This window comes from Odontomachus brunneus, unplaced genomic scaffold (assembly GCF_010583005.1).
Source record: "Odontomachus brunneus isolate Ranch 3 - 2012 unplaced genomic scaffold, Obru_v1 Obru_scaffold_188, whole genome shotgun sequence".
NCBI lineage: Eukaryota > Metazoa > Arthropoda > Insecta > Hymenoptera > Formicidae > Odontomachus > Odontomachus brunneus.
Window position 1 is genome coordinate 423,888 of NW_022639638.1, and position 17,045 is coordinate 440,932.

The window sequence follows — 17,045 nt, forward strand, 5'->3', positions numbered from 1 at the left end:
ACCGGCAAAAAACAGTCAATCCAAAACAGAACCTCGATTTTTTATAGCCAGCACAAGTGGCTTCTTATTTTTCTTCAGTGGTTTCTCCATTGATCTTTCTTCAGTAATGTAGAGGGAAACAATAATAACTCGTGATTTTTACGATTAGTACCGATAATATCGAATTACGATAAAAGCCGAGATTGAATGAATCGTTTGAAGTTGGTTGCACTTTCAGTAAACGAGAATAAAGCAGACGCATGAACATTTATTAGGATCCACTTGAAGCTATAAAACTTTGAAATGCGTAAAGAACGACTATATAATTGGTCTAAACGGCGCTTCGAAGCATAAGCAGTGTCAAGTGGATTCTACTCGTTGATGGCCTGTTCTTTTTCGCTGCACCTTTTTCGCAGGTCAGTTGTAACGCGGACGCTACGCATATGGAGATCCACTTTGCACCTTCACCCGATCCTAGTTTGCACTAGAGATGCCCGATTCTGAATCGATTCGATTCTTTCCCCAAAAATAGGCTTATTCGTGTTGTTTGCACTCTTCGCATTTTTCGTATTTAAAACTAGACAGAAGTATATTGGAATGTTTCGAAGAAGCAAAAACGAGACAATCAACTCGATTGTTTCTTCTAAGCGTCTGATTAGGTGTCCATCTCTTTTTAAAAGCGAAAAGTATGAAACATACAAGCAGCACGAACAACCTTTTTTCCCTAAATTTGTTAGGGAAAGAATCGAATCGATTAAGAATCGGGCATCCCTAGTTTTCACTCTTATGATGCGGTCCCATGATTGCGGAACATGCAGAATGCGGAATTGGCGGAAAGAACTCTGTCCAATCACGGACATTCCGTCAATTGCATTCTGCTAAAATGTATTTTCCTATGTCCCATAGAGCGGAACTTGCGGAAGCGCAATTGGCGCTTAGCCAATCACAAGATTTTTCCCATATATCCTTCTATAGTATCTATCGGAATAATGTATATTATTGGCACGCACAGATTACGCTTCCGCGTTTCCCGCACAGCATAGGACAGTAGAAAAATATTCGCGGAATAGAAATCCAAACATAACCTCAATCGAAGCGAAAATCTCAACAAAGCAAGAGAGCTGATCTATATCTTTAAGATTTGTTGTATTTAATATGAAATCTGACAAATTATTTCTTATTATAACTCAATTATTAAATTCATTAAAGCAATGTTGGTGTGTATTTAAAAAGCAGGAGCTACGCCGCAAAATTACAAAGTTATATTTATTATATAGTATTGCTAAAAATAAAGAAAATATAAAACATTTTGTAACCTCCCAAACAGTTCTTGCCACAATGCATTCTTGTTTAAACTGCTTCTGTCACTTACTGGTATTCGATGGTCGAATAATACTCGCTTCTAAGATATAAGATTTATTAATAACTCATCAATGTCAACTGCGTCAGAATTGTCATTATCTACTGGAGTATTTTAATTCACCGAACTCTTCTGGGCGAGATAGTGTAACATAAGACAATAATAACATTGGTAAATGAAACTTAGTTTACTCAGTAACTATTAAGATTGCGTTCTAAAACATCCTTTTTGAGGAAATTTTACTCGATACTCTATAGTATATGTAACGTAAACTATATTAAATAAAATTTTCTTCAAAAACAATGTTTTGGAATGCAACCTAAGACAATATAATTGATCAGTGAATAATCAATGACAGGTCTTTCTTGTCAAAAAACATGCTTCAATTACTAAAATTTCACTTACCAACAGTAACTATTAAATTTCCATCTATATTTAATTAATGAATATCCTCAATAAATGGTTGAAAGCACGAATGATGTAGTAAATCAAAGTTCTTAGGGAGGATATACTCGCAAAAACCACATTTTTTGTCTTACACAATAATAAACAATCATAACATCAAATTCCTAATAGAAACTCGTATTTTACAAAATTGTTCAATATAATTTTTTATTAATATTAAATTCTTCATATAAAATTATATTTATTTAAAATTAAAATAGTTTTTAATAATATTCTTACAGATCTCTGTTGCATATTCGGCATTATTTTTCCTTCGCTCTTTCACACACACTCACTCCGTAATTCGTACAGTTGTTGCGGAATAAAATTAAAACTTGCGGATAGAAATCGGCGGTAAGAAAGAATGTTAAAAAAGATAAGTAAGAAGTTTTTACTTTATTCGAATAAAGTAGAATGTTTATTAATAACGAATAATTTGAGAGCAAATCGCGTGAAAATATTAAAAGCAGAGACCCTTTGTATTGTATGTGTATAAATTTATTATAATTTTGTATGTGTATAATTTATTATAATTTTGTATATTAACTTCTTACTTACGTTTTTTAACATTCTTATTCTTCTTCTACTGATTACGCATTACACGTGAGCGGATAACCTTCTGATAAAAACACGTATGTATGAAACGTCAAGCTGTCAAAATATCACTTCTATCTTGACACATTCCCGCTTACCGGATGAATCAACAGTTATGAGAAACGATCAGCTAGAAACGAATACGGCTGGTCAAAACTTTTTAGTGACTATCGATTTGGGGAATGGTATAGCATCAACGCAACTGAGGTTGCGTTCCGAAATTCACTGCCAGTACTGAAATTCTATAGTTCATGTCACGTATACTATAGAATTTCAGCATTGGCAGTGAATTTCGGAACGCAGCCTGAGTATACGTAAAGTAAATTCAACCAATCACGAGCGTTCCGCCAATTCCGCATTCCGCATGTCCCGCATGGGACCGCACCATTAGGGGTGCGTTCAGATTCCTCATCCAGGTGCACTCTATTACTAGAAACATTACTCCCCTTCTTGGCTATTTAATGTATATAGCTGAATGGTAATAAATATATATATATACTAGAAACATTACAGTATATGTTACATATACTATAGCATTTCTAGTAATAGAATACACCCGGGTGGGGAATCTGAACGCAGCCTAGAGTGCACCCGGGTAGGGAATTTGAACGCAGCCTAGAGGCGATGCATTTCAGAGGAACTCGCTTGCTAGGGATTCCGACTAGCGACATTTCTCTTCCCCGAAACATTCTCTCATTGAATATCGAAACGTCGTAACGTCAGAGGGGTCGGGTGAAGGTGCAAAGTGGATTCTCCATATGCGTAGCGTCCGCGTTACAACTGACCTGCGATACTATAGGCGGTGGCGTATATAGACGACTACTTTACGGTGAAAGGTTTCAAACTTAGCAGTCGATCTCACGGACAACAGATTCGATAGTTTCCTGTCATATACCGTTGTCAGTCGGCAGGTGGACGGATTACAACGGGTTCGACAATGAAACGCTTTTGAGGCGAGGCTCATGGACATAACTCGTACGAGGTAAGCGCGGCAGGATGTTACGTTGTGTCGTTCAAGTTGACGCATTCGCGATTTGTTTTGACCCCCTCCTCGACGATCGACGTGCCATCAACGTCTTTTCGGCCGCACCATATGCGCCTTCTTATCGTTCGAACGTGTTTGGCGATCGCTTATCGGCGCGCGTTATCCCCAATGATGGATTGCGGATTAGTACTCGCAACGTTCGGTTGACAAGAGTCGCTGTCGCGAAAGGGAACGTTCCGACGTATAAAAACGCGAACGGGAACGCGATCAAGAACGAATGTTCGTGTCTCTCGCGCCTATATTGGTAGCTACGTAAAGTATGTACGGGTCGTGTGTCAAGCGTAGGACGTAGCGAAGTACCAGTTGAAAGTGCAATTGAGAGAATTCGACGATTGATTCGCTGTGCTTATTTACATGTGGGCGTCGCGTTGCGACACACAACTCCTTAGTGTCTGGTCGATTTTTATGGTCTCTCTCGCGCAATGACGAAATCTGCTATGAGTTCTTTCGGCTGATCCGACGCCCTTGGAAAAGGATTGCGAGGTTTCGGAGTCAATTTTTTTATATTTTACCTAGTCATACACACTGTTTTGAAATTTTTGAGAAACTGGTCCAACAAGAATGACTTCGGTGTGCTATATTTAGTTAACAGATAAATAAACATGAAATAAATTAATCATAAGGTGCTCGTTCGTCCGTACAGATTAGTAGCATATTAATGACACATATAATAAGATCAACAGGTGATTGATTAAATGAGACTCTGTCATTTGAAATGATTTTCCAGCAAAAAACGCATCCTTCAAATGGAGCGTGTTTTGAAGGCTGTACCGGCGGATTTAAGAGTAAAAATGGAGGCCCTCGTGCACGATTTGACTTTGGCACTTGAGGAAAGCAGCAACAGTGCAAATCTCAGACGCAGATGGGGCATCAGAAGAAGAGCACGGTCCACAGGAAATATTCGTAAGTGCAATGGAGTAAAAGCTAACAAAACATTACAAAAGAACGATATCTCCTGTGAACAAAGTATTAAGTTGGATATTAGAATGAAAATAATATTTTTATGGATTCTAATCACCTATATGCAACATTAGAAGTTAGAGTTTTACTTGTGTGAGGCATGGTGTAGATTAATGTTAAAATCATCTTTGTAAAAAACAATGTTCACAGCATAAAATTGTATAATAATCTGAACACACAAATGTGATTTTTGAAAAGTAGCCGATAATGTATAATACATTATTAGAATGTAATAATTATACAAGAATAATCCAATCTAAAAAATTGATTTTTGGCTTTTTGTTACCAATGGATAGTCTATACATTTTTCTACATAAAAAAGATACAAGCCTTATGAGCACCTAAAATTAATTAAAAATAGTTTTTATTATCCACTAATTGTGTCTTATTTATTTTTAAGAGTTAAGCTTGTCAATGAATATCTTTAAAGAGAAGAAAATTAATTATACTTGACTCCTTGAGTGACTGTGAAGAACCCCAATGCTATACTTTTTAAGTCATATCAAATTTTCATTTTTCTCAACACTTATTTCATGTAAGTTGGATCATTCTTACATAACTACAGTCAATTAGAGCTCCTGAGTATTCATCGCGGCCATGTTGGATTGTGACGCTAGAAGTGAGAAATGACATGCTGAAAATTTTTGCATACTTCTTTTCAGCGGCCTTGAGCATGAACAAACATTCGGACGACAGCTCATCTTCCATCTGCGACATTCGTGTTCCAAAAACTGCCAATGTTTCGAAATATCAGTCCGACAGCGACGATACGAACCAGACGAAGCGTTTTGCGCGCTTCTCAAATTTGAATAACGCCAGTAACATCGAGAGCGACTCGGTAAATGAGAATTTCGTGCCGAGGGCAAACACGAGACGTAAAAGGAAATTCAAAAGAATGTCGGTTGACTCTGACTCGAATGCGTCTACCTCCCAGGCGGTCACGATCATGACGACCACGTTCGGCGGAAAAAAACGTATCTTTCGAAGTGATGGCAAAAACAGATATAGCGCCATATGGTAAGAGAGAAAAAAATTACGCACACTCACTCTTTGTTTATTTGCCGACAAGCAATAAATAGACTTTCCGTTCTTCCAGGTGCGGGAAGCGGAAAAGGTCATGTAGAGAGCGCTCAATAGATTGCGAGATGAGAGTATCTAAACCGACAAGAAATACCAAATCAAAAAATCGGGGTAAAATGCAGGACGAAGACACCGTTGATTGTTCGCGTATATCTAGCTCGAGTATCTCGTCCAGCGACTCAGAAGCAGGTCTCATCACTAACGATGAGGATAGAGAAGGTATGGTGAACTGGAGGATGTTGAAATGACAGATAGTAGAAGTCAATTCAAGACTAAAAATCTTTTGTACTTTTATTCGCCATTTCAATGTTTGACAGTTCGTGTAGGACATCCTGATAATATCGGATAATATCATTTAGTATAATGGTGTACACACGTTAAAAAAGATATTCGTGTTATTATCGTTAATAACTCATTTGCACAGGGGATGACGAACAGTCGGATTGGATTGGAGAATCAAGTTGGCGGGAGGACGGGGAGAGCACGAGCGATGACAAGATCACGTCAGATTCAACTTTCCAAGTAATATTGCACGGCGGATACGAGCACTCGGTAGCCGAGGCCAGGAGGAATTATAGACAGAGAATACAGCGCATTCGTGAACTCTGCTCTAGCGGCAGAGAGATCCGCGCTGGGCGACGTCACGTCGATAACAAACCTGGTTACTCCATCATAACTTCTGCCAACGAGAAGGTGTCACGATTCCTACAGGATCCCACTCAGAGCGAGCTGAAACTGCATCCTATGCGACAACCAGAACGCGAGAAGTTGCGTCGACTCGCCAATCTGTACAGTCTGAGCTTAAAGGGCGACCTAGGTTGCCCGATTTTGTATAAAACTCGACACACTACGCAAGCTGTATGCGTGGATCAAGTATCGTTAAACAGATTTTCGGACTACAAGAGACTACGCAAAACACCGCCAAATTCGCCAAATCCAGACTCCACGATGGAGACTCAGGAACCCGAAGTTGGCAGCGCGAGCTCCGATCCTCCGGTAATAAATCAGACACAGAACATTGCTCCTGTACAACAACAAAGCACGCAGCCATTCTCGCCGTTCGAATGGGAGACTGAAAGCATGGATGTTGAAGTACATGGAAAGCCAAAGTTTTCCGACTTTGGACACTCAAAGTCCAGTTAGACGCATCGATATTCATTGTTATATTGTTTTTTGTAATAAATTATTTACACAGAGTGTGTGACAGGATCAGTGGTGCGAGAAAGAAAAGAAAGCGAGGATTATATATTTCATGAGATATATATTTTCCAAGATTAAGCACCTTATATTTGAAGCATTACGTGCATTTGATTAGTTTTTTTACACGATAATTTTACACAAGCACGTAATCACGTGCCTCATTCATTATGTCATAAATCCCACCACATTCCTGTTTGTGTACACACATTGTAGCTATTATAATTTGTATAGATTTATATCCTATAAAAACTTCGATAAAATATATTATTACCTGTAATCACGTACTACATACACAGAGAAGATTTTAATATGAGAATTGTGTATAGCAGCTTTGAAATTATAAGATATTTACAGTTATTCGAATTATGTACGATATACTATACAAATCAACATTGACAATTGTAATATTTATATGGAAATGTTAGAGATTCTAAAAATATTATAATATATTATAATTAGGAGTAATGGTGAGAGTTGATCTTGTCTTTCATATTCATATCACAAATAGATGGGACAGATTTGTTTATTTTCTATACATGCATATTGTATTATATACATTCAATAATTTTATTCTTATAACTTGCACAATTCATTTCTCTATCTTGTAACATGTTATAGTTTATACAAAATATATTTAAAAACTATAGCAATCCTTGTCACATAGCATGTTACAAATTATATTTTTTATTCAGTGTATTCAGTACTCTTTTTTTTTTTTGCTTTTTACGAACTAATGATCACTACTTAGAATGAATTGACCCATTGTGTAAAAGTTCTGAATCGAGTAATTAATATAGTAAAGTTTTAAATGATATTCTCTGTAATCTTAATATTACAATAAGAAAACTCTCATCATTTTATTTATATTTATATTACATTAGTAGATTCAATGTATCTGACCTAATTTCTTGGCAGCTGCCAAGGCGTTTTCGTTAGCCATTATTTGAAATTCTTGGAACCGCTGAGATACTCTCTGAGTCATTTTCAAGTATTTCTCCATGCAATTAAGGGCACATTTCTCTTCTTTAGACCCTACATCTCGCGTAGTAAAGTCGTGTATACAGTCGACAAAACAAATTTCAGAGACTTTATTATATGACGACAGAAAGTCACGAAACTGAAACATACAAACAATAATGAGGATAAACTGATGATCGTTAGAAATGTCAGACTAAATGCAAAGTAAGCATAAATATTCGATATTATATCGAACTATTATCTCCATATCTTAGAGCTAACAAATCTCTCTTTTTTTCCCAACAAAAATAATAGTTATGTCCATATGTCGCAAGAATGAATTGTTTATAACCTAAAAAAATGAAGCATGCGAAATACATACGACTTTCACTTGGTCGGCATCCATTTCAGTCGGAGGTTGCGTCGCCATTCTCGCAATTCAATGCTTTCTGCAAAATATCTTTATTGTTAATTTCTATCGCATTTGTAAACAAACCGAATCGAACCCCGTGAGTACTGTCGAGGTTAGGAACGAAGTGACCATCATGTACGTATGATATATCTATCTGTTCCTTTTAGCTACACTATGTCACTTTTTACACTCTAATGAAATAAGTATGTTTCTAGATTTTAGGGGAAAAGAGAGTCCCGATATTGTTTCTAATCGCATAAATTACGTCTACCAGTTAAAAAATCATGTTCACGTCGTATCTTATTTCGCGACGGGATAAGAACAGTTTGAATTTTCGTCTCGCATTTGTCGCGGCGTTCCTAAATCTACTCGATGGTACGTTCGATTTCTGCAGTTGGCTGCGAAGTGATTACCGAGAGGGCGGCTTGCGTCGATATGTCATTGGTGGACATTAATTTCAAATAAATTCAAATTTTTGAAATATACGCTAGGCGGAGATAACATCATTTCGCCCTCGTCCGGCGAAGAAAGCGGAGCGGACAAGGAATGCGGAGATAAAATGCTCGAGAAATATGCTTCGAGACTGTTCGAATCCGCGACTGCCAAACCGTGTCTGCAGCAGCAAAGGGTAAGTTTCACCGGGAGGTTGTTGGTTAGAAGTTAAACGCGATGAGAGTTGAACAAAACGACTAATGTCGGCCTATCGAATGTTTCCAGAAGGGACGCGATGTCGGAGTCGAGAGTCGGACGGGACATCAACGGCAGGTGTTTCGTATCGCCGCAGGATCGGAACGCGGGCCTGGGTTTCACGTCCGTCGCACGCGGCCCTTTGTTTTCGGCACGATGGGTAACGTATCATCAGCTTGCGATCATTTTCGTATATCGATCGTTGATTTGTCCGGTTGAAAGGCTCTTTCTCGTCGGGAATCTCCCGGCTCGCGCACAAAATGGCGGAAAACGACGCCGAACTGCGCGCATATAATTTTAAGTAAAGAAACTCGTATTTTTATACCGGATTTATAGCAGAGATATATAACTTTCGTCTTTCGGAATTTGTATGCAATCTATGTGTACCGATTTTATATCACGTCGCAAATATATGCTAGAATACTAAAAATACTTAAAAATACTTAAAAAAAGGATACTTAAAATCATATTAAAATTCACATTATTTTACTCGCATAGAGTCGCAAGTATTTTAGTATCTTTATGGCGTAATATAAGAGCGCAATAATATTCATGTGTTATTGTAAATTCTACGTTATAACTCAATTTATCATTTTAATAAAAAAAATATATATACTGAGAGAAAAGATATCTAAGAAATAATAAATATTTATTCAGTGGCCACTAATATCTATTTATACTAATATAAAATAGCTTTCAAATAAGAAAATTCTATATTTAAAATAAATATAAAAAATAATAAGGGAAAATATTTTATTTAATCTTAAACAACCTTAGCTTATGAAAGTAATTATTTATTCTACTTAAATAAAAGAATTTAGATTTAAGTAAATGTGTTAGTCATCAAAAATATATATTTACAATTTTTTAGATATTCTTTCTCTCAGTGTAATATAATAAATAAATATATTAAATACATATATCTATATAGTAGGGTTATGGTTTTGTAATGTTTTGCAAGTTTTATATATTGTATACGGATTTGCCATCGTAGAGTAACTGACGCACGATAATGTTATATAAAAATTCAACAACGTCGTAAGATCTTTGTACTTATATACTGTTCGTATTTACAACTCTATCCGTTTTTAAAGTTCAATGTCGGGCAACGTTCTATCGCGTTTGTGGTGTCCCGTAACGCTTTCATCACGCACCACTATTTCCGTAACGTTTTGTCTTCGTTACGGTGGCGAAACAGGAGGACAGCTGACTGCCGACTGCTTCTCGCCATCGTACCGAACGAACTTGAAACGCGCTGGAAATATTACTGGTCGCACAGATGTCTGTCAAACTTTGGAATATGTGCACGTTAAGTAAGTTTACGCACTCCGTAAGTTTCAGTGCGTAAACTTTTTCACGACGATTGATAACAAGTGTGATCCCATATCGATATCCCATCTCGAAATTCACGTGAGTGAGTAGTTACTCGAGATTACTCGCGGTGGTAAATGGTGTGCCATAACCCCGCTATTTGTACCTACCGGCATTGTCTACATGTTCGTAAGTTGCGGCGATTTATACCGATATTGCGCTCTATTTATTTTACATGTGTCTAATTATAATGCGCCAAGTTATTTCTGTTTGAATTCGATGTGTCAAAGCGAAGCGCGTCGTTTAACTATGCTGATTAACACTTCATTATCTGCCAATTGCATTGATTATATATGCTGATTATACTATATTGATTATGTACAATTGCATGTTAACTCATCGTTGTATTTCGTGTTATCGTGGCAAATGTAACGTCACTCGACACTGCGTGCAGGGGAACAGATATCGAGGAAGGAACGCGGTCGTCAACGCGCCCTCGAGGAACGTTTCCGCCGACCAACGCGCCAAGCTCGGAGCAGACAGGAAAAGGTCCGCGTCCGTAGGCACGTCGTCGCGAGAGATACAGTCTTCGAGAGACGAAAACTCGGTGAAATGCAGCTCGATGAGATCGCAAGGCCCGCGCGAGCAGTTTCTCTCTTCGCGGAAGAAAAGCAACACTAAGAGAGAAATGCTTGGTATGTGCAAACTATAATTATACAGAGAAATAATTACTATAAATTGTGATGCGAGAGAATCATTTCTTTTATTCAATTTTACTATCATTTTAAGGATAATATTGCGTTATATACATATCACTGTTACTATTTTCGTGTTAGAACAATTAAGAAATATGATTAAGACCAAAAATAAGTATAATTTTAGTTAGATCAACCATTTCTTTTTTCTCAGTGAAGAAGTATGCGAAGACATCAAAATATAAGGGCCGTTTGTTCACCGACGAGACGAGCGACGTCGCCAGCGCGAGCAACGATGATCCAATTTACAATTTACGGAAGGAGATACGCGATTGGAGAACGTCGGGACAATTAAACGAATTTCAACGCGAATACCTCATTATCGAAGATGGAACAAAGAAGAACGTGCTTCGAGGTAAAGTGCAACTAATTGCTGTAATTGCTAACGTACTAATAGCATCTTAATAACGTGTCATAACGCGCGCTAAAACGAATAATAATATAATATAACGGTGATTTTAATTACAAATGAAATTACATTACAATTCTCTTTCTCTCTCTCTCTCGATTATATATTTTTAACTAATATATATTTTTCAATTGTTTTGTCTCACAAAACGAGATTGTAAGACTCAACAAAAATATTCAAATGAAACATTTGGATCAGTAAATTTATCTGAATTATCACGAGAGTTTATATAAATCTTAAAACTTGTTACTACACTGAGAAAAAAAGCAGTAAACAAATTACGTTGATACAGTAGATTTCAACTTATTATTTATACATATATTTTGTTGAATAGATCCAATATTTCTTTGATGGTCGGTGACCGCCGATTTTTGTCAATCCAACCGCTTTTTTTCTCAGTGTATTTTTCGCGAAAAATTCGCTCACTAATTCTTTTTGTAACTTACAGTAGATCACGGGCAAGGTATCAGCAAGGACCCAGCAGATCCAGATGTTCTATCCGAATCACCGAGCTCCATCGTCACGGATCGATTAACGCGGCGCACGTGAGTACATCTCAATGTCTTATCGCGGATGTATCCTTTCCGCATTTAGTGGTACTCTTTCGTTCGCTTGCGCGAATGGCAAAATTCGCGTGAATTTCGCGGGAACGTGTCAATATCCTGGATCACGTGCCGACTGATCGTGCATGTCTCATTAAGCATTCAATCGATAATGCATCGCGACACGTCGCGACAGACAAGGTATCATTACGACATTCGCTCGCCTCGGTAACGACTTTTTCAAGAATTACTTAACGGAGATATCATTAAACGGTTTGCAATTCAACCGACTGTCGCACCGACGGGTTCAGTAATGAACTCTTTCGAAATTTATATATTTAGCGGATAATTTCATCTTTCCTCCCCGTATTATTTATGACTTTTCCCTGTGCGCACATCTTACATTTTTCAATCGTCTGCCTTGTCGCTCGACTCGCCGACGGCTTTCGTCGGAAATTATCCGACTCACTTTTTTGCAACTGCTAGCTCCCCTCGACGTGACTACTTGTTCACTTTTTCGCGCGAGCACCCTTTTTCTGCGGATATTGAGTGCCGCGTTCAGCTTCGCTTTCGCGTAGCGCGGTATATCGAGCGCGACTATTTTCTTGTCGCGATTTATAATAAGCCGCCGCTTTTTGCCCGGCACGACCCCGGGTACGAATAATAACGCGCGCGAGTGATTTCTTGTCAGTGTTCCAAGTAGCCTGGCGGCCTGAGAAAACTACTTGTCGGCTCGAAGGTAAGTGCAAGCGGACAACATTTCATTACGAAACGTGACTTCAGCCTTGCACGCGACACGCGACTATTTTCGCGCTAACGCGGCGATAATATGGACAATAACGCGCGCGAATTCGGTGCGACCGATTATTATGCCTCGATGAGTTGTAGGACATGAGAACTTGAGCGAAAAAAGAGAGAGACAAAACGACATTATCCACTTTACGCTCTGGGATAAATCTCCTCAAGTGCTAAAAAAAGCATACGATAACAGAAGCTGCTAACATTAAACATAAAATGAATAGAAGTGTTGTTCAAAATGCAGTGTGAGTTAATTATGAAGTGATCTAAGAAAGCTCTCAGCCAAAAAGAGCTATAATAAACGAGAATAAGTACAGGGCAATTAATGAGTATATTAGAGAAAGAAATATATTAGAGAGAGAGAAAATAGTCCATGCCCCAGACATGATAAAATCAATAAGCCATGTCATCCTCACGCTTAAGCAGTAAAGAGTAAAATTCAGCCTTGAAATCACCAAAGCTACTTGCAATTCGAATTTTTGGGATATCATGTTCCATAAGGCAGCTACATAGTAAGTGAAAGATCTTTTGTAATCTCTACTATTTTGTCGTCTACTCAGAGAAAGAGAGAGAAAGAGAAAGACAGGCTCGTGCCTCGTTACGTAAGTAACAGTAAATAAAAAAAAAAACGAAAGAAGCGCGTCCTGTGTGTCTTCGGTGTGCCTCCGTGCCGTCAAGAGCGCGGCTACGTCATCCTGGAATTTTCGAAAGTTTCGTCCAACCGGTTTCTGGTTGCGCGCGAAGAGCCGAGACCCGTTCGACTCACGCCGGTAATACTCGCGCGCGCGGAGATGCACACCGCGTACCGTTCGCTGGCAGCGGTGCGCCGATCGTTCACCGATCACGGCGTCCGCCGCGAGTCGAAAAGCCGGATCTTCCGCGATCCATCCGCGCTTCGCGTCGTTGATCGCGTGGACGATCGGCGAACTCTACTCCGACTGCCGTGGACGACGCGCGGGAACCGATTTCCACGTTTATTCGCGACAGACCTTTATTCTCGTGCAAGGCTGAAAACTCAACAAAACAGGGTTGTTTGTCTTGGGCTTCTGATTATAGGTCACCGTGAGTATCGTCGAGTGTTCACGTCGAGTGTCCCAGAATTACATCGGACGTCCTTTTAGCTTCTGACAGACTCCACTACAACCAATTTGAGGACAGTTTCTCCTTAGCGGGAATGACGAGAGAAATTATTCCTCTTCTCCCCGATCTTATTGACGACGGGGCTCTCTCTCTTTTGTAAGTTACATAAGAGCCCCGTATTTTCAATCGAATTAATAATTCAAAAGTCGCAGGTTGACATTTTCGTCGAGGAAAACAATGTCGTCCAGGGCATCCACCACGGCGGAAAGGGCAACGGTTTCGGGGATACTTCTATATTCTTAGCTATAGCAGAGTTGTCGGACGAGGTGTCGGTCGACAACGAGAGAAGGAAGGAGGGAATGAAACATCGCGATTATTTACATTCGCGAATCCGGCGCGGCGAACACACACGACGAGGATCATTGTGACGCGGCGACACGTGCGTGCGACGACGCGAACGATCGTCGGCACGAGCGCGACCGCGATGGGATTAAAATGCAACGTCGATGAGCGAAGGAAACGGCGACAGTAACAACGACGATGACGAGAATGCGTGTTTCTTCCACGGTCGAGGACAAATTCGGCGGATTCGCGCGTTCGTCATTCGAGGCACGGCACGGCGCCGAAAATATTTTTACTACGCGGCACGCGTGCCGCATGCGTCTCGACTCATTAGCCGTGAGCTGGCCATTGTTCTCACTAACCTACAGCACTGTGCCTCATTATCATTTTTCACTCGTGACGGTATTGTTAAAGGTCCCTCTTCCTCCCCCTCCTCGACGTCCCGACCCTCCAGTCACTCGCTCGCGCACTTTTACGGAAATTAAACGCACCTGGTGCGCGCCGCACGATTGTCACCCCGTACCGCGAGAAATGCAAGAATCAACCCTCAATTCTGCTCCCTCTTCATGCGACTGAGTTAGACCGTGCTTCAAAACGGCCTCGATACAAGAACGCGATCAAGGCAAAAAAAGTACAAAATTCTCGGACTAACTCTGGACGTTATTGTTGTTTTTTCGTCTTTAAAGCTACAATATATAAATTTTTGCTTCCTGTTTCTTTCTCTTTATCTCTTTCTGTCTCAAGCCTTAAGCCAGAAAGAGAGAGAACAAGAAGTAGAAAGTAAAGAGCATATTGTAGGTTAAGCTTAAGGTTTTTAGTCCTCTGCAGCGGCTATCTTGGCTTGCGACACGTCAAAAACGAGAAAATATATATTAAAAATTCTTGTAAAGTACGTTGAAATAAAGTGATATATTTACAAAATAATAGCTATAATCAATTGAGCACAGACTTGTAAAATAGTCCGAGCACTTTCCTCTCACCCTGACAATCGATAAATAGCCGTAAAGTTAAAGTGACAAAATCGTGGGAGAAAGTAAGTCTAACAAGGAAGGTTGCATGCCATATTTTAGAGTTATTTATCGATTAAATGAATAAGAGGAAAGTATTCAGACTATTTTGTAAGTCCACTTGATCGATTGCATTTTACGGATATATCGTTTTACTTCAATATATCTTGCAAAAATTCTTAACAAAAATTCTTCTCTATCTTTTCGCTTCTGACGTCATTAATTAAGAGTTTCGCGACGAAGAGTTAGGAGCTTTAAATACGTATACTTAAACTTTCAATATAAAATATATTCAATTGCGTATATATATTTTATAGAAAGTTTAAGTATTCATAAATTTAAATATTTGTAGAAAGTTTAAATATTCGTATTTAAAGAGCAAAACAATGAAGATGTACAGAATTAGATGTATGTTTGGGTATTGATACATTTTATTTTAATTTCTCTCGTGCATTCGAATCTCACCTCTCCAACCTATAGGAAATAATCTGTTTTCTCGTGTATGAATTTAAAAATATCTGCGATAACGCGAATGAATCGGGTGGACGCCTCGAGGGAGCAATTTAATCTAATTGACGCGGGTCAATAGAGGCGAGGGCCGGATGAAGATTAAAAGGACACACGATGGAGGTTCGCTCCGTGAAATTGAGTTCCTAGTCCTCTCGTATCGAAAAATCCCATCTCCGATCTCTTAGGGAGATTCGGCTGTTCGATTTCATGTAATGAACTTTCATATCGATTTTTCGTCGAGTCGCACTACTCAGTGTCGACTTCGACGCGCGATGACGAACACTCGCCGACAACGGCGGTGCGCGAGCGCGATCCAGCGAAATAAACCAATTTGCAGACAATGTTCGTATAAAATGCGCCACGAGTGCATTTCCGCGTGGAGCCTTTCCCAGAATAATTCTAACGTAACTCCTTCGCTCGTGTCAGCGTTAAACGATCAAAGACACGTCTCGTGTAACTCGCGCGCGAGTTTTCAGGCACACTCAGCTCATCCGGATAATGATGTAGGTTAGGTTCCCAGCGGTATATATCGCAAAAATCAACATTCTTCGCGAAGCCGAGGCTCGCAAAAAGTGTAAACCGGTTTGCCTCGTAAATGGCACACGAGCGTGCGAACGGGAGACATGGACGCGCAGAGTAGAAGCACGAGAGCCGAAAGAGAGAGAGAGAGAGAGAGAGAGAGAAACAGAGAGAGAACGAGAGAGAAGAGAGAAAGAGAGAATGAGTATAGAAGGAGGATATGCGGTGCCAGAGAAAAGACGCTTCGATCTCGCGTTTCTTTGTGTAAATGATTTTCTTGGATTTCTGCGATTTCAGATCGTGAATTGCGTAAATCACATATGATCAACGTAATAATCGCGATAAAGATGACCAACTCTTAGTCAACTAATTTCAGGGTATCGCCTTTAGAAAATCGGGACGCAAGCAAAATCATTCGGGATTTTACTATCGATACATCAGATTACAAAATACCTAATAATATTAACACTAGTACATGTTCCTTCTTTGTTATTGTACATATATAAGTATATTTTGAAAATAGATTGGAAAATAGATTAGATAAATTAGATATAGATAGATAAGCAAAATGTTTATTCATTACACGCAAAAAAAAACTAGCTTCCAGAGCTAAAAAATAGATGTGGCAAATAAGATGTGTCACTGAAATAGGGACAGCTAATGTCGATACTACCGAAATTAAATTCATTCGCTGTTAAACTTAGGCGCTACAGCGAGAAATATTAGCTGCTAGAAACAAATGACTGTAGCCAATGATTGTAGCTGTGCGGCAAACTTCTTTAATACATACGATAAGAAATTTAGGAATAACTACTATTTTCTCAGCTACTTGAAATAATGTGTATTTTTAATGACATCTATTATATTTGTATTTCATAGCAAATGCATTTTAGCTATCATAGCCAATTCTTGACAGCAAACGATTAGCCTTTTGACTAAGTTTGAATCAGCTACCGCGGCTTAGCTGATATTACTAAGTCATTTTTTTGCGTGTATTAGGTCAGCATTTTTCTCAAACAATTAACGTGTATAAAAACAATGGAAAATTAACGTG

At 39.0% G+C, this 17,045-nt stretch overlaps 3 protein-coding genes and 1 long non-coding RNA gene across 7 annotated transcripts in view; 3 read left to right on the top strand and 1 right to left on the bottom strand.

Moving 5' to 3' along the window:
* Positions 1 to 3,072: 3,072 nt before the first annotated feature.
* LOC116851727 (G patch domain-containing protein 2-like) lies at positions 3,073 to 7,019 on the top strand. 4 transcript variants are annotated; one of them, XM_032831443.1, is made up of 5 exons: positions 3,073 to 3,359; positions 4,150 to 4,325; positions 5,045 to 5,399; positions 5,479 to 5,681; positions 5,887 to 7,019. In XM_032831443.1, exons 1-5 carry the CDS (start codon positions 3,340 to 3,342, stop codon positions 6,603 to 6,605), a joined length of 1,473 nt encoding a protein of 490 aa, XP_032687334.1. In that variant the 5' UTR covers positions 3,073 to 3,339; the 3' UTR covers positions 6,606 to 7,019. The 4 variants fall into 4 exon arrangements, with proteins under 4 accessions (XP_032687334.1, XP_032687336.1, XP_032687335.1 ...); XM_032831445.1 differs by lacking the exon at positions 3,073 to 3,359 and adding an exon at positions 3,440 to 3,992; XM_032831444.1 differs by lacking the exon at positions 3,073 to 3,359 and adding an exon at positions 3,441 to 3,905.
* A 347-nt stretch (positions 7,020 to 7,366) lies between these two features.
* On the bottom strand, positions 7,367 to 8,187 carry LOC116851731 (mitochondrial import inner membrane translocase subunit Tim9). The gene is made up of 2 exons (XM_032831454.1): positions 8,002 to 8,187; positions 7,367 to 7,779 (listed from the first exon to the last, which is right to left on the bottom strand). The coding sequence occupies exons 1-2, from the start codon at positions 8,047 to 8,049 to the stop codon at positions 7,549 to 7,551; spliced, it is 279 nt and encodes a 92-aa protein (XP_032687345.1). The 5' UTR covers positions 8,050 to 8,187; the 3' UTR covers positions 7,367 to 7,548.
* A 322-nt stretch (positions 8,188 to 8,509) lies between these two features.
* Positions 8,510 to 17,045, top strand: part of LOC116851725 (serine-rich adhesin for platelets-like) — a 93,134-nt gene continuing 84,598 nt past the window's right edge. Inside the window, exons 1-5 of the mRNA XM_032831440.1 lie at positions 8,510 to 8,659; positions 8,749 to 8,878; positions 10,484 to 10,724; positions 10,939 to 11,139; positions 11,642 to 11,738. Coding sequence (XP_032687331.1) covers positions 8,604 to 8,659; positions 8,749 to 8,878; positions 10,484 to 10,724; positions 10,939 to 11,139; positions 11,642 to 11,738 — 725 coding nt within the window. The 5' untranslated portion in view covers positions 8,510 to 8,603. The remainder of the gene's footprint in view (positions 8,660 to 8,748; positions 8,879 to 10,483; positions 10,725 to 10,938; positions 11,140 to 11,641; positions 11,739 to 17,045) is intronic.
* On the top strand, positions 12,228 to 15,540 carry LOC116851733. The gene is made up of 3 exons (XR_004379633.1): positions 12,228 to 12,474; positions 13,590 to 13,769; positions 13,820 to 15,540. It is a non-coding gene; the product is annotated as an uncharacterized LOC116851733 (long non-coding RNA).

Coding starts and splice junctions, on each gene's coding strand:
- LOC116851731 (XM_032831454.1), bottom strand. CDS start 8,049: ATGGCGACGCAACCTCCGACTGAAATGGATGCCGACCAAGTGAAAGTC. Junction 7,780..8,001: donor ATGCCGACCAAGTGAAAGTC/GTATGTATTTCG, acceptor TGTATGTTTCAG/TTTCGTGACTTTCTGTCGTC.
- LOC116851727 (XM_032831443.1), top strand. CDS start 3,340: ATGGACATAACTCGTACGAG. Junction 3,360..4,149: donor ATGGACATAACTCGTACGAG/GTAAGCGCGGCA, acceptor ATGATTTTCCAG/CAAAAAACGCATCCTTCAAA. Junction 5,682..5,886: donor TAACGATGAGGATAGAGAAG/GTATGGTGAACT, acceptor TCATTTGCACAG/GGGATGACGAACAGTCGGAT.